This window comes from Eurypyga helias, unplaced genomic scaffold (genome assembly GCF_000690775.1).
Source record: "Eurypyga helias isolate BGI_N326 unplaced genomic scaffold, ASM69077v1 scaffold37283, whole genome shotgun sequence".
Classification (NCBI taxonomy): Eukaryota; Metazoa; Chordata; class Aves; order Eurypygiformes; family Eurypygidae; genus Eurypyga; species Eurypyga helias.
The window spans coordinates 30,350-54,532 of record NW_010241555.1 but is presented as its reverse complement, the minus strand read 5'-3'; the positions used below and the strand labels follow the sequence as shown (position 1 = coordinate 54,532).

The following is a 24,183-nucleotide window of genomic DNA, read 5'->3' as shown; positions in this document are numbered from 1 at the left end:
GGAAGTGACCAAACTTTCCATGGCTCATAAATAACATTGATGCATCTTTAGGAAGAAATACCGTCTCTCCCAGACCAACTACCTGTGTGTTCTCAGGTTGCGTAGCTGGGCAGGAGAGGAAAATGCCCAGGATTTGGAGATGGTACAAGAGCAGTACTCGTAGGTGGGCTTACATGACATCCTTTGAAGTGCACTGAAGGGAGCTAGGCTGCTCCTTGGCAACCTGCCCTCAAAGGATGGCTCCATCATGGCCAAGGAGTCACAGTACTGCTCTCCGTCTGGAGACGCTAGCTGTATGTGAGGTGACAGTATCAAGAGAGAGAAAGCAGTAACTGCAAGAAATGTTCCGCTGTCTTTGTGGTGTAGCACAGTGCAGGGATATCCACATGCTCGGAGTAACTGGTGTACCTGTGATCCAGAGCAGAGGTTCTAGCTCAGGGGTCCAGAGCAGTATGTTCCGTTATCAGCGTGCCTGAGCTGATAAGCTATTTAACTTGGCATGCCTGGCTAGCAGGGAACAAGTCTGTGCTGACACAACTGCACTCTGAGTTTGAGCTGGTGGATGCTGACCTGTATTTGGGCTTCTTTTCAAGTAGAATAGTGTCTTAACTGTAACCCCTCTGCTTATTGTTGCTGCTTTAGCGATGCTGTTGACTATGCAGAACTTGACTTTTGTTTAACAGGATTAAAGCATCCTTATCTGTTGGTGTGGGGAGTGTCAGGTATCTTGCAGTTCTAGAACTACTGTGAGCCTCAGTGCAGTGAAGTCACTTAAATTTAATAGTCAGCGGTAGGAACCCCAGCAGTGTGGGTTCCTTTAGTGCCTTTATTTTTATGAGCGTGCAGGTAGAACTGCTTTAGTTCCCTGCACATAAAACTGGTTGGTAATTTGGCAGTAATGATTCTGACCAGGCATGTATTTGTCACTTTATATGGAAAACTAATTTAGCCATTGAGAAATGTTTCACTTTGAAATTTTAATGCTCCTTATAATTTGTCAGAAGGAGCCTTATCTGTGAGTCAGTAAGTAATAAATATTTTCCCTAGTCCTGTAAATTAGGAGAAAGAATGACTTAGAATAATTTTACAGCTTCCCCATACTTCCAGTAAGCTGTTGGGAAAACAGAGCCTTGAAATGTTACCTGACGAGTTTCGCAGCTTCCCAACAAGCTTAGTTTAATAAGCAGCTAATGATCATTTGAATACTGTTATTTAAGATAACCTAAATTTAAAGAAGAAGATGGATTTTGCCTAGAGATCAGCAAATGGAAATCAAGGTGCACTGTAAAAGCTATCATATTCCAGTGCTGCAGGGAGGATTTGTCTTGGACATCTGATCAAAATGCCATTCTGTATTTTATAGCTCCTGTGGGAAGTTACAGATTATTTATATGACTCAAGTATATTATAACTACGTGTGGACATTTAGTTATCTATATAGTTATATACTGCGTAGATATATTTAATTCCAGGTGAACTGTAAACGAGTAAAGTTCCTTCTACCCCCAAAGGAAGAACTAACTAACAAGAAGGGCTGTGTTACATGCTGTTTTATGTGTAAACTGAATGTACATGCACACAGATGAATGTCTGTATTGCTGAAGTGCAGATTTCTTTTTTCCTGGGTGAAGTATATAATTGTTGGAATTGAATATACACAGTGAACCATAAAAATGCAATGTTATATTGAAATTCTGGCTCTTAGATGTCTAAATCTGCCATTCTTCTATGTAGGGTAGAAAAATACTTTTCTAAGACTCAGCTCTAACCATTTAGCTGAATCAACTCATCCTTGTGTGTTTTTTCATGAATTGTTACATTAAGTGTGTTTAACAAAATGTGTAGCTAGCTTAAACATTCTAAATGGGATTCTACCTTGTTCCTTGATTCTCAGCTCATGTGGTTAATTCAAGGCCTATCAGCAATCCCACTGAGCTCTTGTATTCTGTTAGGCTTCTGTACTTGCTGGGTCTACAACCAGTGTCTGAAAGGGGTGTTTCCCAGGCTGCCCAGTTGAGAGGACCCTACAAGGAAGGCTGTGCTTCCTGCACAGAGCAGAAGGTGGGAGAATATTTTGGAGTCAGCGGTACTAGCAATAGTAGCTCTTCTACTACCAAAATAACTAATAATTCTTTTACATACTGATGTGGCATTTGCTTCAGGTTCCTGTTCTTCCTGGAGACTGGAGGACTAAAATGTTGTCTTATGAGTAGGAAAATGTCAATTGCCTAATTTCTTATGGTCTTGTGCCTTGTGGTTGTCTGATTTCCCTGTATGAAGTTAATGCTATAGTTCCTCCTGGGGTAAGGTGCTGTAGGAACCTCACAGAAGGTGTGCTTTGGTGGAATGGATGCCGTGGTGCTCAGAAGTATGAACTTGGACATTTTTTTTCCTGTTGTAAAATAGATTTTATGAAAGATCTTTCTTCCCTATTTGGTTTCTCTGTTTGAAATCACTTTAAATCTTCTGTACCAACTGACTGTTTTCATTAAACCTGTTTTAAGAGACCTCTAATTATGTTTGAAATCTAATACAGGACTATGGTTATTAGGGGGGAAATAGGGACAGGCACATAAGTTAAAAAAAAAGACTTAGAACAACAAAGTCTTGGGAACCTTGCCTGCACACTTTGCTCTGCAGTTGCTTGAAACTGTGGATGCTAAGTTCTCTAGGATACAAATCACAGGGACAGAGTTTTATATTTACATTCTCAATAGATTGAAAGAATTCACATTTCTCCTGCCTCATAAAGACTGTTTTCTTCCTAACGTGTTTAGTTTTTTATTCCTCGCTTTCCGAAGCTGAAGCCTAAGACAGGAAAATTGGAGAAATGGTCGGTGGGGCTAGCCTCAGACACCGGTGAAGAGGCAGATTCAAGAAATGAGCTTCTGTTGCTCAGGTGGGGTAAAGAGTCCGAGAAGTTCAGATGACCTAGCACCAGAACTGAAGCCTCCTGCCTCTGCTGACAGACCTGGCCCAGGACCGAAGTGGTCGGTCACAAGTGGTGAACGGATACCGGTGAAGCTGCCTTCAGCAGTGTGTAATAGCAGCAGATGGTGAATGCCAGGACTGAGAGCTACTAGGTGTGGCTGGACCATGACGGGCAGACTGACCAGCAAGGGAAGAGTGAGAGAGTAGGTTGCTCGTGCTCATGTGAGGAAGTTTCAGAACTGAGACTGGCTGAAAGAAGGCTGTGGCTCATGGTATGGTGGAGGGATGTTCAGAGCAGAACTGTGAGGTGACTGTAGCGAAGCTTTTGCAGAGGGACAGTGACCATTAGGGAGGACTCTGGTAGTGGCTGCAGTGATAAAGCAGAGAGTGAAGGATCAGACTAGATTTTAGAGGACTTAGATGAGAAGCAAGAGATAAGAATTGGGGCTAGCACTGGAGAGGTTGGAGAGGATCATGCGGAAGACTGACGTGCATGTGCTGTTTTGGGAGGGATTGTAATTTCAGTTCAGTCTTGAAGTTTGAACTTGACCATTGGGTCTAGTTAAGCATTACTCAATCATCTTTTGTTATTTTGGCCCATGTTGGCTTCTGTCTCTATCTAACCATCGTTCAGCAATTCTGGCCTCTTTACCTAGCCAATTCCAAACTAATGCTCCCCATGAGCACATGCCTTCTTTTTAGCTCACGTATCAGTTGTGAGATGAGGTGGTCTTGGAGCATCTACCTCAAGACTTTCATTAAGGGTTTTTAGCTTTAACCCTATTGCCCCTGGCATTCTTCCCAGCATTTCCAAGAGCCCTGTACTGCTGCTCCTCCATCCATGAAAAAAAAAAAAAGACTGCTTTCAAGACCATGGGGATTAAGTTTAGCCTCATTCCCATAACAACGCTATTCATCCTCAAACAAAAAACAAACAACAATTGTGTTTAGACATGGAGGGATGTTAATAAATGTGATTTAGGAGTAGTCCTACTGAATAAATGTGCTTTTCTTTTGTTGTGACTTTGGCAGTCTAGGTTTTCCTGGCAAGATGCTTTTTGGGTAATAGCTAAGGTATCAACTACTTCTATATGCTTCCATGTTTTTTAAAAGCTTTTGTGCATAAGGGTGGTGCTCTATTCTGGTGTATGGTGCCAGGCAGGGGTTCAGCACCTGTGTTGCTGCTCTTTGCCTTCCCAGGCAGGGGAGGTTGTAATTAACCACACTGCGCTCTGCAGTGGAGTTGATGGTACGAATCAAATCAGTTCTGTTCAGTTAAAAAAGAGGAAATCCAGGTACACGGGGAGACTCTTAAGTGGAAGAAATGACAAAAAGCTGGAGGGAGTTTTGCTTTCTGCGTGAAAATATAAAGTATTTGATTTCAAGTTGTTGCATACTCCAGACTTGGTGCTTGTAACCTCTATTCCCTGCTGATGGAACTTTGCAAAGTTAAATACTAATCTCTATGTAATAGAGTATACAGGCCTCTGTGGACCTGCAAAGAAATTGCTCTCTTCTGTATGAAGCAGTATACTGATGTTGGGAGTCAGCTGAGGTGGCCAATTACCCTGGTAAAGAACTGAAATACAGGGAAAAGTGCTGTCCCAGGTGTAGCCTGGAGGAGAGTTTTCTTCCACAACAGAAACAAACTGAGAACTTTAAAACAATTTCCAAAGGAGCGAGAATGTTTTCTGTTATCTCATGTTTTGCATTGCTTGGTTTGCAGACCATAAAGAATGAGAGGCTATTAATGGCTGGAACCTCAGTAATCATTCTTGCCTTTACTGAATGATGGGGGTGTATTTTGTTTCCTCTGTATATATTATACCAGGCAGGCCTAGATCTTGCCAACGTTGATGTGTGTGCTTGTCTTGGTTATCATACGTACTGATCCTGGTCTTGGACACGCAGAAGAAAGTAAGTGGAGGTCCATTATGATTGTTCACCCTTCACAGGTTTAGACTGAAGGATCAAGATGTGCTCCTCTAACATTTAGAAAATCAAACAGTAGTAGGTATGGCATTTGCCTCTGCAAACTGTGTACATCTGTGAGGTTCTCAAATCACTGCAATCACAGCTACTTAAAACATAAATTGGGTCAGTAATATACTTCTGTATTGCCACTATTCACATCAGTGATCCACATTAACCAGCTTTCTTCTTTTGAAGAAAAAGCTTGCCTTTTCTTTTCTTTTTTTTTTTTTTCCTTTTTCCCTTCTGAATTGCTAGAAGCCAGGAAATGCCATGTCAGGGACTACTGGGGTACAAGGTGATTGCTTTCTGGGAATGAGCAGTGCTTTCACGTATTAAATTGCTTCTGTGCAGACATTATCATCTGATACTTCAAGGAGCTTTTCTGAAGCAGTGAGTAGCAGAATCCAAATGACCTTTAGCAGGAAAAGGCTGTTTTATTTTTCTTTGCTTGTTTGTTTGGTTTTTCCTAGTGGGTGAATATTACATCATGATTATATTTTAGGAGAGAGAGGTCAGTATCATAGCTGAAATAATTGATAATGGTTGTCTTGACCTTTTTACTTTAAGGCCTGTTGGAAACCCAGTCTTTGCATGAAGCAGATGAAGATGTGGTCACTGATGTTGATTTCACCAGTATGATTTCTGAAGAAGAAAAAGAAGAGTTAAAGATTGAGCTAGCTAAGGTAATGAATTTGCGTTTCTGTGAGTGTTACTTCTACTTCCTTGAACTGGAAGATATTATAGGATGATGCACACATCATAAAGGTATGGTTTTCCTTTTTAGTAACATTAATCTAGGCTAAAACAATATTAAGTCATTAATTTCCTTAGATATTTTTTGAAGATTAAGTATCATCTTCTTGGTGATTGTAGAGAGAATGTTAAATATACTTTACCATTTTAGTCAAGACGTGTCTTTGTTTATAAACCTTGCTTTCTAAAGAATGAAAGGTGTTCTTCTTAGAGCTATGGTATTGTTGTTACAGTGTTTGTGACACTTGATGGAAAAGATTTTTCTGTGGTGCTCAGAGGAAGAGCTGCTGCTGATGGTTACAGAAGAGACTGATGATGATGAGCACAGTAATTTCAGCACATTATTGTTTCCTTTGGCACTGCTGTGTTTGGAGAGGGTTATATTTTTGGTTTGCATTTGTTGTTTGCTTAACTAAAGAACTTCAGGAGATGTCATGACACCATGAAGAGATGTCATGACACCAAGAAAAATAATACATAAGGAGACGGGAGGAAAAAGGTGTGAACCATGTGGTCTTTTTATTACAAAAATTAAAGAGATTGTTTAGATTCAGTCTACAGTGGTAGAGTGGATTAAGTTTTAATTACTGCTGCTGAATACTGCAGAAACAGAAGTGAATTCCAAAATGAGAGAATGGGAAAAAGTGAAGGTTTACTTATTTTAAATATGAGACAAGTGACAGAAACCACAGCTGTATGAAGGGGGGAGGATTTGTTTTTCTCTGAATTGAAGTAATGAATTTTTAAGACAGTGGGTTGGAAACTTCACATAGCAAGAATAAAACAACCCGTTTGGATAGTAGGAAACTCAAAATTTGGGACTGTGAGCATATACCTGCAAAGTGTAAACTGGCTAGGGAAAAAGCATTCCTTTGTAATCTTCCTGTAGTGCTCTGTGAAGCATTTGCTGCTATATGCCTCTGGTTGCACCCACACCCAGAATGGGCGCATCCAGAGGATCGTTATTTCGCAGATTGATTCCTGTCTTTCATACAACAGAAATACTTAAATTCATATTAAGTAGTAATGTTAAATACTCTAAGAAGTCACATTCTTAATGACTGTCAAGTCATCTACCTTCAGTGCTGATTTAGGATTTCCTAGTGAAACAAAACCCAAAAGATTTTTTTTTTTCCTCTGAATGTTTTATCAAGCCTTGTGTTTCCAAGCTGCTAGTTAATGTTTACTTTTTTTGCTAATTCAGTCACATTTGTAAATAATAAGACGGAAATGGAAACTTTACATTGCTATGGGTTCATCCCATAGCAATGAGATTGGAGTTGGGATGTTCGTTATTGGCTTTTCATCAGGACCAAAGCAGTGGGCACAGACTTGAACCACAGGAGATTCCCTCTGAATATCCGGAAGCGCATTTTTACCGTGAGGGTAACCAAGCACCGGTGCAGGTTGCCGAGAGAGATTGTGGAGTCTCCACCCCTGGAGATATTCAGAAGCCATCTGGGCACGGTCCTGAGCAACTGGCTCTAGGTGGCCCTGCTTGGACAGCGGAGTCGGACCAGATAACCCTCAGAGGTCCCTTCTGACCACAGCCATTCTGTGATTCCCTTTCCTGGTGGAAGGGACTTAAGAGACAGATGGAAACAAAGAAGAAAAAAGAACTTCCTGCAACCATCTGAGAATGATATGCCTCTCTCAAGAGAATTAATCTCAAGAGTTTCTGGGCATCCTTCCTGCTTGCTGATTACTGTGGGAGCAGGGAGTTCTCAGTGGCTCATGGTAGAAATGCTTTAATTCATGTACCAACACACAAGTGAGAAATTGCCTTTCAAATTTATGATCTTGGCTGACCTAGAAATTATTTTCTGAATTGCTCGCAGCAGTTTACTAGCACACAGTTTATGCTTAAAACCAAAATAAAACTGATAATTATGCTAAGAAGGGTTTTGAAAACTTGAATTGAGAGTGACCAAGTCAAAACATAAATGAGGCTTATCATTCTTAGAAAAGACTGTAAAAAAAGTGTAAGACCGTGACTCCTTCAGAAAGAAACCTCTGTGGGAATTGGCTAATGTTTCCTTTTGAAAACCTGTTATTCTTGACTTTCAAGCCCCCTCTGCTCCACCGGTGGTAGCTTTGTTTTCTTCCATCTCCTTACGTAAACACAGGTAATAACTGTTTGAGTCTGTCTGAGCCTGTAGGAACAAGCACCTTTCTTCTGATTGTTCCAAAAGGTTCAAATCTTCCTTAATGCTGCAGTCACTTAAGAGTTGATCTGATGGGGAGCTGTTGTGAGCACCTGTTGTGCATATATTTAAACAGAAAAATACGTTCCATCTCTGCGTTGTGTGCCTGCTGTGTATGTTCTTTGTCTTCTTCCTCCTTCCCTCCCTGCCATTAGGAGGGAAGCTGGTGCTGCTGTTTTCCTGACAGGTTTCCTGTGTACACTTTGCCTATTCCCTGCTAGTAGGCTCTCTACTGACTGGTAGATTTTCTGAGTGTGGACTAACTCTGTTCTTGTAGTCTGGCTAACACAGCGGGGCTCTGAGTGCAATTGAGCCTTAGAATGTCTACAGTGCAAATAAAATAACTGATGCTTACAGGAACTTCTGGCAGTCATGTGAATTAGCAGAGGTCAGCCTGACACTTCAGAGTAATAGCAGAAAATTGTAGCCCAAAATCTTTTACATAAGGCCAGAAGCTTGTTAGAAGAACAGGTTTACTTTTTTTTCTGTTCCCTTCCTCCCTTGGTGTGAGGAGCATGGTGCAGTGGCTCCTGAGTCATGACGGGGGCTGAGGTTTTGAGCTATTTTGCTCACTGTTGTCTGTTATCCTTCCATTACCCTCATCAAAGCAGTCATTTACTCCTTGCTGTCCTCCCCTCCCATACCTTCTCAAAAGCAGCTTTCTGGTGTGACCTACAAGCTTCCTAGCTGATGCACAGGTCCTGAGTTCAGCTGTGAGTGTTACTGCACGTTTATTCCCAGTTGGAGGAAGGATTTTTCTGCAAACTTCTGGCTAATTTTATTTGAGTGTCCCTGATATCTCTGGGTACTGCTCCCCCACAAAAAAACTTATAAATCAACAGGTACTCTGCCTGATGGTGTCAAATTTGAGCTACATGACTTGGTGCAGAGGTGAAGTGCCTGTTATTTTCTTGTGCTGTGTTATGGTGTTCACAGTTACTATGGCAGCCTTTTAAAGAAAGTAGTTGTAAGGTGCTTACATTTTCTTACAAATAGTTTATGCATTTTAATATGCATGTTCCAATACTCAGCAATTTTGAGAAAGGGTAACAATTCAGTAACAATCACTAGTTCACTAAATACAATAGGTAATCAAAATTTAAGAGTTCTATAGATTGGCTTCATTGAGAGACTTTTTCTGTATGTTTGCTGTAACTTTGTGTCTTCTGACATAGAAAGGATTATGTGAAAGAACGGTATAGAGAAGATGCAGTCTTGTGGGGGTTAGGTGTTTTTTTTATTTTGAAAGCAAATGAAGTGAAGTAAAAGGTGATTTTCTTCCTCACAAAGTGAGCTTCTTTCTGTGATCAAGTGTCCCTTATAGTTGCTTGCTATCCAGCGATATAGCTGGTCCTTCCCTATTATATTTTTGTCTGTCACATGTTTTCCAGCTTTTCTTACAAGCTATGGCTTTGCAGAGATGTTCAGTTCTAACACAGGCAGGCAGATGCACGCTGCATTCTGGCTGCCGTGGTGGTCCCTGTGGTGGGGAAGTGTGTGAGCCTGGCCTCAGCATCCAGGGTATTTCCAAGCTGTAGTTCCACGATGTGAGGTTTTGTGGCAGTGCTCTCTCAGACTTTCTGCCCCTGCTATTTTCACCTGCATGCCTCCTGTCTGAGCTGAGGTGCTGAGCTGTGCGCTAGTGAGTGATGCCACTGTGCAGGGGTGAATTGTGGTGGTGCAGCCAGAGAGTACCAGCTCACAGGGGCCTGTGGGAGTTCCTTGGGACAGCACTGACTCCAAGACCCCCTCTGTCAGGGGACCATGGCCCCCATTTCTTTGCTGGCTTTGCAATAGTTGCCTGTTCCGTCTAAAATTTTCTCAGCATATTGTTACCCTTCTGATGTTGGTTGTGTTAATTGCTTTATTTTTTCTTAGAATCACAGAACAGCTTGGGTTGGCAGGGACCTTAAAGACCATCTAGTTCCAACCCCTGCCCCATGGGCAAGACCCCCTCCCACTAGATCAGGTTGCTTAAAGCCCCATCCAGCCTGACCTTGAACACTCCAGGGATAGGGCATCCATCTGGGCAACCTGTTCCAGTGCTTCACTACCCTCTCCATGAAAAACTTCTTCCTGATACCTAATCTAAACTTACCCACTTTCAATTAAAACCCATTACCCCTTGTCCTGTCACTACAGGCCCTTGTAAAAAGTGCTCCCCCCAGCTTCCTTGTAGCCCCTTCTGCTATAAGGTCTCCCTGGAGCCTTCCCTTTTCCAGGCTGAACAAGCCCAATTCTCTCAGCCTGTCCTGCAGGTAGTTCTCACTCCTAAACAGCCGTGTATGCCTTCCTTCAGTAGGGATGTATGCCTGTAGTACATATCACAGACCATGACCCCAGTGGGTGTACTGCTTGTGCTGCTTTAATTGATTTCTGCCTTCCTCTCTTCTCCATCTCCAGCCACTTGTTCTTGCCTCTTGTGCTGTGCCCAGACATGTACTTGCACTTTGTCTGCACTGGATCTAAGAACTGATTTTGCTTAAAAATAGCTCTTGTTTTTTCTGTGATGGCTGTTATCTGGTTCAGCTCCCCATGGTGAGAAGGGCTGTGCAAACAGCCAGGCCAGGGAACTACGCATTTGGGTTGTTTAGTGGCAGGGGAAAAAAAATGCTTAATCTAAGTTGGAAGTACACATTTTACTATGCTAGCTTCTGTTTTAAGTTGTAGCCTCTTAATATTTAAATTACTTACTGCCTTGATCCTTAAAACACGCCTAATAAATAACTCAATTTACTATTCAGCTTACCATTCAACCCATTCATCAGTATTATTCCAGCCAATAGCTGAGTCTTTCCACCTCCACATTTTACATAGTACTGTGTGTATCTCAGAATATGGATAATACCAACTGACATAACTATTTATGAATAGTAGTTTATCCAAAATGTTGTGTTTTACTGAATAAAATTTATGGGTTTAAATTGAAAGTGGGGAGGTTTTAGATTAGATATCAGGAAGAAGTTCTTCCCAGAGAGGGTAGTGAAGCACTGGAACAGGTTGCCCAGAGAAGCTGTGGATGCCCCATCCCTGGAAGTGTTCAAGGCCAGGCTGGATGAGGCTTTGAGCAACCTGGTCTAGTGGAAGGTGTCCCTGCCCATGGCAGGGGGCTTGGAACTAGATGGGCTTTAAGGTCCCTTCCAACCCAAATGATTCTGTGATTCTATAAGTACTTTCTGATTTGTTTTTTTAGAAGTTTTGTGTCTACTGGAAAAAAATGGGAAAGCTTATATGTGGGAGAATTACTGGCGTGTTGTTTTCAGGCATGCCACAACCTTAAAAGGATGTTCAACCCTCTAAAACATACAGTTTGCCCTAAAATAATAAAAAAGGCAAAATAAGGGAAAATACTTCTTTGTGTTTGTGTGCTGGACTTACCTGGACCTCAGTGTCCTTCTTCCATATTATCGAACAGTCCTAGTCTTCAGAGAGGTCTGTCAGTAGTTGTGGATTTTTTTCATGGGGCCTCACCTTTGTGTGATGTCCATTTTAGTCATGTCAGGTAATCATAGAATCATAGAATCACTAGGTTGGAAAAGACCTTAGAGATCATCAACCTTAAAAGGATGTTCAACCCTCTAAAACATACAGTTTGCCCTAAAATAATAAAAAAGGCAAAATAAGGGAAAATACTTCTTTGTGTTTGTGTGCTGGACTTACCTGGACCTCAGTGTCCTTCTTCCATATTATCGAACAGTCCTAGTCTTCAGAGAGGTCTGTCAGTAGTTGTGGATTTTTTTCATGGGGCCTCACCTTTGTGTGATGTCCATTTTAGTCATGTCAGGTAATCATGGGAATCATCATGCCTTAGGTGGTCAGCTCCTCTCCTTGCTTTTGCAAACGTCCGACACAATAATGAAGAAAAAATAGTTATTAACTCTGATTTCTAAGCCCACGAAAAGGGAGAAGGGAACTGCTGTGGTTTAATCCCAGCCATGAACTAAGTACCACACAGCCACTTGCTCACCTCTCCCCTCCCGCAGTGGAGGAGGAGAATCGGGGAAAAGACAAGGTAACTCGTGGGTTGAGATAAGAACAATTTAATAATTGAAAGTAAATGAAATAAAATAATGATACCGACAATACTAACAGTACTAATAACTTACAGTGAAAAAAACGGAAAAGACAACAAATGATAAAACTGCTCAAATGCTGATTGAGTCAGAGCACCCACCCCTGGCCCAACCTCCCACCTCATAGACTGAGCGTGTCGTTTTAGGGACTGAAATACTCCCTTGGCCAGTCTGGCCCAGCCGTCCCGACCGTGTCCCCTCCCAGCTTCTTGTAGTGAAAAGCTGGGAACACAGGCACAGCACCAGAAACCGAAAAAGGCCTTAAATGGTACAGACCCTCCTCAGCAACAACTAAAAACACCAGTGTTATCAATACTCTGCTCAGCACAGATCCAAAACATAACCTCATACAGTTACTGTGAAGAAAATTAACTCTGTCCCAACTAAAACCAGCACAGGATCTTTGTCCCTCTTTGAAGCATCTCTATTCTTCTGACTCTGTTGCATTTAGAAAAAAGGGAAACGTGAGAACTAGAAGCTTGTATTCCTGTTGACTTAAACCTTAAGTTTCTCAGTGGAGTCTGCGTTTGTAACAGTGGACTTTTCCAAAATGCTTAAGCAGGTGATGCCTGACTTTCGTGGGAGTTAGGTATGTAACCTGCTTAAATGCTTTTCAAGATCCCACTGTAAATCCCTAATCCTTTCTGTCTACTTCAGTCTTCAGTCACTGATATCTGAGCACTTGAGGGAGTCTTTGTATCTTCCATTATTTTAAAATGGAACTTGAGGAGAATTTTTTCAAATCAAAACCAGACTCTCATCTCAAAACAAAACCAATTTATTGTCTTTCATACAGTCAAAAATGTTGTTCATACTTACACTATTGAGCACATGGTTAATGCTTGCTTAGGGCTTTACAGCTTTAGGTGTCTATTCAACAGAACAGATGGAAAGTAATTTTAATAGAAGCCCTTGAATGTTTACATATCCAGGCACCTAATGAGCAGCCTAGTGCTAGCCCATATGGAAAGCATTAATGTTTAAGTACGTGTAAGCATACTAGTATTGGTTTAAGTTCTTTGGCAGTGTTACTCAGGCAGCCTTGTGCACTAAAGGGTTTGCTCTGGGTGGGAAACAACTAAAGGGAGCTCTCAACTGCTGCCTGAGGGATGCTGACATTTATGATTTCTTCTTTCTGTAAGCATTTAACCAGTTATCCTCCCAGAAGGAGAACTCACGCTGCCTCTTGACAGCGTTTCATTTGCAGAGTAGGAATATAATACAGCATAAAGTACGTGGGGAAGCAGTAAAGCAATTTTGGCTTGTTATGTGGTCTACCAGCGAAGTGTTGGCATTACAGGCATTGGTGAATACTGGTGCCTGCTTCACCGAGGTCGTGATTTTGTCTTGTGTTCATAGTCTTGCTGCTTAATTCCTGAGCTGCTTGAATAGTTTAGATAGCAGGTAGTGTCAAAAGAGAAACTGATAGCTGGGGATTCAAGGTTGAGAATTAATGTTCATTCAAGAACAATGAGCTTGCAGTCAGTTTTACAGGGAAGCAGAATGCATGTGTGTGTGTAAAATAAAAATAATGCTGGTATTGACATACTGAATATAGCCCTGGAGGTCGGCAACTCATTCTGCGAGTGCTTGCCTCATTCCCTGCAGCCTATGGAGTTAATTCACAGGGGGACTGTGATTCCACAGAACTTAACATATGGTAATCAGGTACGTTACCATATGTCATCCTATAAACATATGGAGGAAGGAACACAGTTGGTAAGGCAACTTAAAACCTGAAGTGAAAGGCAGCTGCTCTGGTGTCACTTGTCCTTGTTAGCTTCAGTACCCCTGAGTGCTGCTTGTATAATTTGCTTAGGAACCTGCCAGATGAAGAATGCAAACCCTGCTAGCAGGAGTGCTGCCCAAGGGAGAGGATCCTGAGCCAGCGGCAGGCAGATTCAGTGGTCTCTCGTCTCAGTCAAGTGTTCTGGTCCTTGCCTTGCTTAATCACTGGCTTGGTTTAAATGTTTGAAATAATGTCTACTGCAGGGAAAATCCCATCCCTCTGTTTGGGCCGAATGGTATCTTTAAAACTTCACACAGTTTGGTTAATGACTAGGAGCTCTGAAAAGACTAATCTGCTGTGTCGTCTGAATGCTTCTGTGCTTTGGGTAGGACCTGTTCACTCATGGTAACAGTCCATCTGCTGTGTATTTCAAAATAGTAAAATAAAAATATGTAGGGCCTAAAATACATAGATAAAACTCGTGACAAGGTTGTAACTTCTAATGACACTCTTAAGTCCTATCTTGTCGTGCAGTTTTTTTTTTTAACGTGCTTCTAAGAATTTGCATCTATGTTTCATGAGTGGAAGACTAAAAATGGACAAGAGGAAATGGCCTCAGGTTGTGTCAGGGGAGGATGAGATTAGATATTAGGAAAAACTTTTTCACTGAAAGAGCAGTCAGGCATTGGAACAGGCTGCTCAGGGAAGTGGTGGAGTCACCATCCCTGGAGGTGTTCAAGAAACGTTTAGAGGTAGTGCTTGAGGACATAGTATGGTAGTGTTGGGTTGATAGTTGGACTAGATGATCTTGTAGGTCTTTTCCAACCTTAGTGATTCTGTGAAACACTGCAGATATGAAGTTAAAAGCCCATGCCTTCAAAGAGAGGTATCTGCCTGAATGATCCAGTCTTCTCTTGTTCTGCCCATTCCCATTTTGCCTGTGAGTGGAAAGCTGATGTTTGAGACTCCTAATGCCCCAAGGCAGATCTTGGTCAAGATTCAGTGGTTGCTTCCTTACTGGAGAATTCTCTCTGATCAGATGTGTGTCAGTGATGGTGCACATGGGTGGAATAGTAAGAGACATTAATTTAATGTAGTGTCAGCTCTGTTCTGGACATGTCTTTGTGATCTTCAACACTTCAATCTCCCTTTCTAGTCACAAGAAAAAAAAAAGGCGGTTTATGTGAGATTCATTTAATCTCTTAACATTCTATGTGTTTATCGTTCTGTGGGAACAGGCTAACACCTTTCTCTCCCCTTTTTGTCTCTCTCAGCTAGAGGATGAAATTTCAACTTTGCGGCAAGTACTAGCAGCCAAAGAAAAGCACCTGGTTGAAATTAAACAAAAGCTTGGTATAAGTCTGATGAATGAACTGAAGCAGAACTTTAGCAAAAGCTGGCACGACATGCAGACAACTTCTGCGTGAGTACAGACCTTGCACAAAATCATTCTTGTATGTTGTGTCACATGTTGGAGGTGTTGTCTTGATGAGCCCTGTTACGAATCAGCAATTGAAATACCTGCCAGCAGGAGTAGATCGCAGGGACAAACAAACTCTTAGAGCAAGGAGACCTGGAAAAAACCCTTCCACAGCAGCAACATGCTCTGCTACTGTGTCACACTTCACTCTTGCAAAATCACAGCAATTAAAACTGTTGTGGCACTGTATTATAACATTCCTGCAGAGACCTTATTGGTGAGAGAAAGGATTTTTTTTTTTTTTTTTAATCTCAATGTATTATGGTTTTCAACTTCCAAAGAGGCAATGTAAAAAAAGTTATAAAAATTAACAAAACATTAGGAACTATTTAAAGAAATAGTAACCATCATCTGAATGATAAAGAATGCTGGCAAGATTGGTTGATGTGTGACTCTAATTCCTGCTCTTGGCTGTGCAGAAGGAAACAAAAAACCCCTGTTGGAATAACTACCATGTTTGAGTTTATAGGTCCTACATATGTTGAGTTTTTTATTGTTTTCCAGCAGTGTGTTCTTAGGCAAGTCCCTGGTACCTCTCAAAGCGTTGGTTTACCACTGTGCAGAATGTGTTAAGTTCCCAAGAGTTCAGTGAAACTCACCTTGTGTAATATATCAGCAGCTTTGGGTTCCCAGGGTGAAAAGTAATACAGCAAGGTGAACTGTTTCTCCCCTGCTGAAATGCCTTTAACTTGAAATTTTTCTTTTTTGAACCACACCAATGGTACCGTGGAATTCTGTAGTTTGTCAGTTGCTGCCTTCCAGGAGGGTGCCTTTTAAAAACGCACTAGTTCTTGGGTGAAGAAGCAGGAGAGGGAGGTTATTTGGGCTGCAGCTTGCTGCCAAGAACTAATGGCTCAAGCCTTTTGTCTTACATAAGGAAGGAGTTAAAAATACATTCATGGACACAGTGATAAGACCTATCCTGAATCCGACACCAAAAAAACATTCAAACCCAGGATAGGTAGTTTTTCTTGTAAACTTCAAAGACTTTTTGCTCTGTATCTCTGCTGGAGCATCACTGAGAGAGTAAATAAAACTGAATTCCAAAGCTCTGGGAAGGCCGTGGTAATTACTGAGGGGCTGGTCTCAGCTTCAGACAGATCTTTAAACATATGAATATACCATGCTCCTCTAAAACTTTTTAAGCTGAATTCATAGCAACATTGGTACAAAGAACCACCCACCTTTCATCTCAAATGCTGTCTGAAAAGTTATTTGAATTTTCTTTTCTTTCTTTTTTTTCAATTGACAACTGAATTTGACACTTAAGGAGAAGCAACAGTGAGACGCTTCACAACAGATCTGAGCCGGGAATTAGGCAGGGCAGTGGCATCACCCACGAAGGAGCTGTCTCACAGTACCTGAACAAAGAAAGCAGAGCAGGTCCAGTGACAGTAAACAGGGTCAAGCCAGAGGATTCAAGATCTCCAAGTGAGTCTGCAGTGATATGTAAGGTCCAAGGTCACACCAGGAAGTCAAATCTGTGAGTCAAGATCAGCGAGTTACCTGACCACGTACAGACACAGCCATAATATATCTTGAGCAAGGACCAAGGCCTTAAATACACTAAGGCTTAGGCTTAAGGTGAATGGTAGATGTGCTTAACGAGGCTTCTTCCAACTCTTCCTTGTGCAGCACTGTCGCCACAGTCTTACCCATGGTTACCCAGTTTCACAGTGTACGCAGGTTTGCAGCTGGCCTTGAGCTCAGGTGACCAAACCCATGGGAGTGGGAGGGAACAGTGCAGTGCCTCTTGGTGCACTCAAGGCCCTGACAGGGACTTGGGAAAAAAAAAAAGTGAAAATGCAAATTTTTACATTAAATAATAATTCTTTTTTCTTTAATGAGAAGTCAGATAAGGCATAAACCCCTTTAATAGGAAATGTAGTTTGCATATCTCCCATCTCTAACTTTAGGAGACTTTCTCAGCTAGGTCCTATTTCTCATGGCATGTCATTCACAGGAGCACCAGTGCTGGCTCGGTGAAGATGTCTGGCATGTGCTAGGAGAGGATAGTCTAGAGACGCTGAGCTTTAGAAGAGAGAAGGGGCACAAGACATCTGAACTGGAGTTACTGGGTGACACAGGAAAATTCTGAAACAAAAACTTTCATTTTTACTCAGAATTTGATAGCAAATTCCAAGACAGCTTTTCATTTTCCCTGCCCATGGCAGGGGGGTTGGAACTAGATGATCTTTAAGGTCCCTTCCAACCCTAACCATTCCATGATTCTATGATTTTTCCTTCACAATGTTGACGTTTTCCGTAAGGATAGAGAGAGTTAGGAGACTTCATCAATATGATAGTTGCTACTTATTGTTTAAGATGAGTTTCAAAACCGAGCCGTTAGGTGATGAGTGTTCACAAGTAGTTATGTGGAACTGAGCAGCAGGAGTCCATCTGTGCTCTTGAAAATCTGATGTCCATGGTCCAACTGCTATATAATTCTGGCTGACACTCATGCTGGTACACTGATGCCAGTACCAATCATGGTAATCCGGCATTCTTCAGAATGGATGGGTTAAGTAATAGAGGTGATTCATGGCTGCTGCACTAAAATAGCAATGGGATAGCATTACTCACCAAGATTCTTTGATTTAGTAAGGGTGAAAAGCCCATTTCAAAAAATAAAAGCTCACAATATTTACATACTTGTACTTTAGGCTTCTAAATCCACAATTAGTCATTTAAAATTTTTAAAAGAACCATTTTTAAGGAGGCAGAGTTTGCTTTCACTCAGTGTTACTGGGTTTTGTAGCTGCAGTGCTTTTCTAGAAATTAAAGCCACTTTAATGGGGAACTTTTCAAAGGCACAGAGAACAGTTAAGCACCAAATTTTGTCCTCTTATTGTTAATAATCTTTTTAACTTCTCCAATTAGGGATTCATTCTTAGAGTGAAAGTGGACCTAGAGGCACAGGGGTGGACTTCTCTCAGAAACAGTTCTGTGGTGTTTGAACACCTAGTTAAGACTCATGACCGAACTTATAGGATGGATGCCACCTGGCATGACTAAATATAAACTTGAGGTTCTGACTATTTTTAAGCATTTACATTTTAATTGGTTGGCCATGGGCAGCTGAGGAGTTAGCCTAAGCATATTTGACATGTACATGTCACAAATTGTCATTAAAGGGTGGTTTTGACTTAAAAGGGAGGGGAAAAAGTTTTCTTGCTGAGGGAAGCTAGAGCTGGAGATCAATAGGCTGATGTCATCCAGGCTGAAGATTTTGTCAGGCTCAACATACAGTTCTGTACAGTCCGTTTCCTTGTCATCAACTTGTGCTTTATGGTATGCAAAAGCAATTCTAACTACCTCCAGTAAGACATTACATTTGCAACAGTAATATACGGTGTTTTATGTAGTAAATCAACTTTTTTTTTTAATCAACTTTGTTTTTCTCTGAAGAATACCTCTGAAAAATGCAAACAATATGTTTTTCTCTGAAGAATACCTCTGATATTGTTTGCATTTTTCAGTCTTGTATGAAATACACCTGGAAGTCCTTCACTTACGATGATGACCAGAATCATAATGCATTTTTCAAGTTCCTTTCCCCTGCTGTTCTTCAGTGCACTGATTTTTAGTATAATCTATGTGTTAGGAAAGGCAGGGGGTTCTGTTATAGAGGATATCAGTAACTGGAGAGCAAATGATTGCCTCGAGTTTAATTTGCTTTTATGGTGGTAAGGCATTCAACTGGAATGACTTCCCCCACACACCTTTTTAAAGATCAGGTTTCCAGTGAATAGAGGTGGGTGGATATTCAGTTAGCTGCTAGCAATCCAGGTTCGTTATTTATGTTTTAAACATAGATAATTCATTCTTATTTAAATGCTGGAAGCAAGGTAATGTTGGTGGATTTTGAGGTTATTTATTTTAGCTTAAGAAATCATTAAAAATGTCTGTACAGGGGTGTTTAGAAAGACCATAATTGAGCTTTTCTAATTAACATTTTGCTACAAAGGAAAGGTTTCATGTTACCTGAATGCAGTGTGTTTGCTAAGTTAAAGCTGTTTGGTGGTGCTTCAACACAGATCCCACAGTTCCTTCTGTACTTCAGATCTTCGCTGCAGTCAGTTAAGGTAAAAAGATAGCTTCTGTGAAGATTGACGTAGTTTTTTACAGAATCACAGAATAGTTGAGGTTGTCCACACTGTCTAGACTAACTCTCACTTTCAGAGCAGGGTCAGTTAAAGCAGGATGTTCAGAATGATATGCAGTCGGGTTTTTGAGTATTGCCAAGGATGGAGACTCTACGGCCTCTCTGGTCAGCTTGTTCCAGTGTTCAGTTACCATTATTGTGAACAACCTTTTTGTTTGGTTTAAATATTTCTTGCACTTAGTTTGTGCCCATTGCCTCTTACACTTTTACTGGATACCACTGAGAAGAATCCACCTCTATCTTCTCTACTCCCTCTCATCAGGTTACTTATACACATTGATGAGATCCTCCCATGAGCCTTCTCTTCTCTAGGCAGACCAGTCCCAGCTTTCTCAGCCTTTCCTCATACGAGAGATCCTCCAAACCCTTTGACACCTTTATGGCCCTTTGCTGGACTTGCTTCAGTATGTCCATGTCTGCCTTGTACTGGGGAGTGTGGACCAGGACCCAGCACTCAAGGTGCGACCTTACCCAGCACTGAGTAGAGAGGAAGGATCACCTCCCTCAACCCTTAATCACTGTTCCTGACACAGCCCAGGACACTGTTAGCCACCTTTGTGGTGAGGGGACATTGCTGACCCATGTTCAACTCGTCTACCAGGACTCCAGGCCTTTTCTGCAAGGCTGCTTTCCAGCTGGTTGATCCTCAGCTTCTACTGGTGCATGGGGTTTTTAATCCCAAGCTGCAGGACACTGCTTTTCCCTTTGTTGAAATTCATGAGACTCCTGTTGCCCCTTTTTTTTTTTTCCAACAGTCAAGGTCCCAAGTAATAGTATTCTTCAATGCAGTTACAGAATTGCATTGCATTACACATGGAGAAGGTTACAGGGGTTAATTTATCCTCCTCGCCAATCCCTCACATGAATCACTAAGAGCATAGATCCACAAGATAACCTTGACATTTGCTAAGCATATATATTGTAACCATGCTCAGCTTTGTCTGTCCCTCAGCTTTTGAGTTGGTGCTCCTCTGTACTCCTCAGGGGTGGGGGGAAAAAACCCTAAGGCATTACAGTGTTGTCTTTTGGGGAGATATTTCTGTACTACTGTGTTTCTAAGGAGCAGTTGTATCTGTGAAATGACCCACTAATAACCTCACTCCAGCCTAATAGTTCCCAGAAGGTCCTTTGTCATTCTTTCTTGAAACGTTAGCAACTGGAAGAAGGCATAAGCCTCCCCTGTTTTAAATGAATAACCTTTCAGCCCACGGATGGAATAGTAATACAACTATAGAGGATAGCTTCTAGGGAGATGAAAACGGTTGGTTTTGCTCTTAATCTTCCCAAAAAACCAGTACTCCAGATGTTCAGACCGCTGTAATCAGCAGTTTTGCCATGGCCAATAAATTATTAGAATAGCTAAAAACTTAAAGAAAACCCGTTCTCTCTTTGAGGGCTGTAGTACTGAAATGGAGTGAAATGGCTCAAAGCCCATATACTTGGTGGGCTTTTCACATGGGAAGTGGACCCATGCAAATGTACCACCTAGGTTAGGAGTATCGCAAAGCTGTGTTTTTGAAAAGACTTTTCAGCTTTTACTCCCACAGACAGAAACTGTCACTTGCAGAAACGGAAAATCTCATTAATTAGTGGCCAGAATCAAGAGAACTGTAAGTGCTAGTTCCAAAGAGCACAGCTCCTGGAGAGTGCCTGGGGCTTTCTCCGGTGGTGGCTCTCGTTTGAAACCTTCTTAGTAAGGTTTCAGTCTTGCTCTGCTCTTATGTGTAACACCTGCCTGAGATTGGGAACAAGAGCATTCAGTGTGAATTTGGTCTTTTTATCCAGAGGCAGAATAAAGATATATTTGTTGGCTACTGGTTGAGAGCTCTGTAAGCAAGCTTAGTCCTGCTGATAGAGAACCTGAGGATGGTTGTATGGGTTTCCACAAATAGTGGGAACTTAACATTTTGTAGTTCAAATTTCTGCCAGGTGATGAGAAAATAGAAGGTAATAGTTGAGCTGCATGTGTTTTAGACTTAGAATCTGTGCTACCTGCAGTCTTCATTTGTATAACTTTAAATATATAGTAAAGTGTTCCTGAGGTTCAGAATTTTCTTAGGAAGTCAGATATAATTTGTGGACAACCACAGTCCTACTGTGACTTTTTGGAATTCAGTATGCCATGTTCCCACACACATACTGGTTATGGTTGGTAGTAAAAGAAATGTGGGTGTTTCTTTTCATTGCAATGTGTAATCACCTTTTGGACATTTTCTTCTGTACAATTGCAAACATGTGTAGCAGTTGTGTCAGTGAAGAAATAGGTGTGTTGGCCTCAGCAAGCACTTTACCTGTGTGTGAGCCTGTGCTATGTGGAAGTGAAGGGACTCTCTCACTTCCACTGACTTTGTGTCCTCTGGGTCAGATCAGGCAACATTCCATACCCTATTCAGAGAGGGTTTTCCATATGTATTGGTGGCCTTGAACTTGAAGGATGGATTAATGGAGAATAAGGTTGGAGAAAGGACTTGGAGAAGTTAATTTAGCCTGATCTCATTGCCCCTTTTCTAAAAGATGTGTGTCCACTTGTTTACACCAGCAGCTTCAGCTAATGGAAATTCCCCAGCAATGTCAGGTGTTCTGTTCTAGATCAGTGAATATAGTGTTAGTTTTTTTTTTGAAAAATCCACTGTAATTATCATTGTGCAGCAGAAAATATATGTGTGTATATTATAGATATCTGTATGTATGTATATCTAACTGTAAGGAGGGAAGAGGTGGCCTGGGTGTAACTTGAAGTCTCTGAAATGACCAGGATTAAAAACATCCAGGAAACGGGACAGGGGAAAGGGAAGGGACAAGTGGAAGGAAAAGGAAGAACAGACATGAAGCAAAAGGAAAGAGAAAGAAGGGAAAGGAAAAGAAAGGCAGGAAAGGAAAAGATGTAGTGTCCAGTACAGAGCCCACAGGAAGTGTTATTGGCATAGTTTAAGGTGTGATGAACTGTGAAGTTTTGGCCTGGAACATCTTAAGTTCATCTGTGGTTAAGCCAACATATTGTGGCTTTTCTGCCTGGAGATTAACTGTACCACAACTGCTTGGTTTTCCTCTATTCTACGCTGCATTGCACAGATAGTGCCTTTTACACAATTGTACCACCAGTTTTTCCAAAGGTTGTCCCAAGGTTTTGAAGATTACAGTGCAGGACAGCACGGAACATTTGACACCTTTGTCTGGCACCTTTCCTGACCCGTGACTCTCTCCAGCCTAATGAAAGTTGTCTGCCGTGTGCTGCGCACAGATTTCTGGCTGCAGGCAGGTCCCCTGCGACCTGCAGAGGTTCGGTTCCCTCAGCTCTGCCCCTCTCTCTGTGGGAGAGGAGCTACCTGGGGCATACTTCCTTTGACTGAGTGAGGCATGTGTACCCATCCAAGTGCCAGCACAGTTCCAATTCATTCTTAAGACACCTGGCAAAGGGAAGAATGTCTAAAAACGTACATCTGTCATTGTCTGATGATGAAGTGAATGAATGTCACAGGAGCACTAAAAAAAACCCAAACCCCACAACACCTTGGAGCTCATTTGTGGGCAAAATGGTGATGTGAATGCTCTTAGAGAATGTTTTATGCACATGCTATCTGCCATTCATATGTGCATTTATTTCATTTGAGTGTTAGCATAATTTAGTTAATGCTGAGCCCATTTTTCACAGAAAATCGTCAGAAAAAATAGTGTATTAGCTGAGAGTTTGTCGGAGACCCAGATGCTTTACATTGATTCCAGAAACGTCATTCGTAAGCTGACTAATGGTTTGAGGACTAAAAAGAAGCAAGCTCCGTAGGGCATGGCTTGTGGCACCAGGCTCTGTTCTGCTGTATGGTTTTGTTGTTAATTGTTTGCATTTTGTTCCATCTTATGCAGGCTTTATCACAGAAGAGGGTTTCTCAAATGATTTCATTTTGCCAGCAAGCATTGATGGAGAGGCACAATGCTGAATGAAGATGTACTGATTAGCAGATGTACTAATCTTACAGAAGCTGAATTTAAATTCTTTGTCATTTACTTTAGTAGGTCTGATGTTGCAGCTCGCCATGCAAAATACGAATGTGGTATTTGTAGCCTACTTCTGTCAGCAGTCCGTGTACTGCACCCAGGAAGGAAGGTTGCCACGTGACAGGAAATTCTGAACTGAGTTGAAATGAGACCAAATATGTGTGCGTGCTGTGTGATTATCCTGTCTTACCCTGCAGATGTTGGTCATTTAAACATGTAGTTCTCTGACCCCTCCGTGTGCCTGCTGCCTGGCTCTACTCTAGAGGAAGCGCTATTTCCTTCACACTTTGTGTTTTATGAAACAGTATCTTCTTTCATTTGCTTTTGCTGGCTGTAAAAATCAGCTAGGGAGACCTGGTTGTCGTATGATAGTGCCACCTAAACGCAGTGTGTGAGACTGTTAGGTGAAAAAGAAGTAAAAATACGCTGCAAGTCTACTTTGCCTAATTAGTGTGTTACAGCGCTGGAGATGTGAAGCTTCTTTTAAATGTGTTGGGCATATTATCAGAATATAACTGCAATATCAGCATGTTTTATGATAGCCTCTAATGATCAGTTGTGTAAGCAATTGCTTTTGTTAAAGAAATACCATATTTAAAAAAAAATTATAATCAGAAGGTGATTATCCTTAAGATAAATGTCATAAAAAAGGTAATGTTCAAAATTACCCAGGTGAGTTTTGTTTACTAATTTACAATTGAAACAGCAATTCACATACCATGTTTGTTTTGTCTTTCTTGTCTATGAAATACATTATAAATATTTACTGTTAAGTGCTAAGTGAAAAGCATGGAATATGATCCTTGTTAGCCACTACCAGCAATTCTTCTGTGCTATGGAGTATGTTTAGATGCCACAAAACCAGAGAAGGCATTTCTACT

The 24,183-nt window shown here is 41.4% G+C and overlaps 1 protein-coding gene across 5 annotated transcripts in view; it reads left to right on the top strand.

Moving 5' to 3' along the window:
* Positions 1 to 5,477: 5,477 nt before the first annotated feature.
* The window catches only part of TPD52L1 (tumor protein D52-like 1), a 37,074-nt gene continuing 18,368 nt past the window's right edge, over positions 5,478 to 24,183 (top strand). For all 5 annotated transcript variants that reach the window (XM_010148773.1, XM_010148769.1, XM_010148768.1 and 2 more), the window contains exons 1-2: positions 5,478 to 5,588; positions 14,939 to 15,087. In XM_010148773.1, the coding sequence (XP_010147075.1) occupies positions 5,541 to 5,588; positions 14,939 to 15,087 (197 nt within the window). In that variant the 5' untranslated portion in view covers positions 5,478 to 5,540. The remainder of the gene's footprint in view (positions 5,589 to 14,938; positions 15,088 to 24,183) is intronic.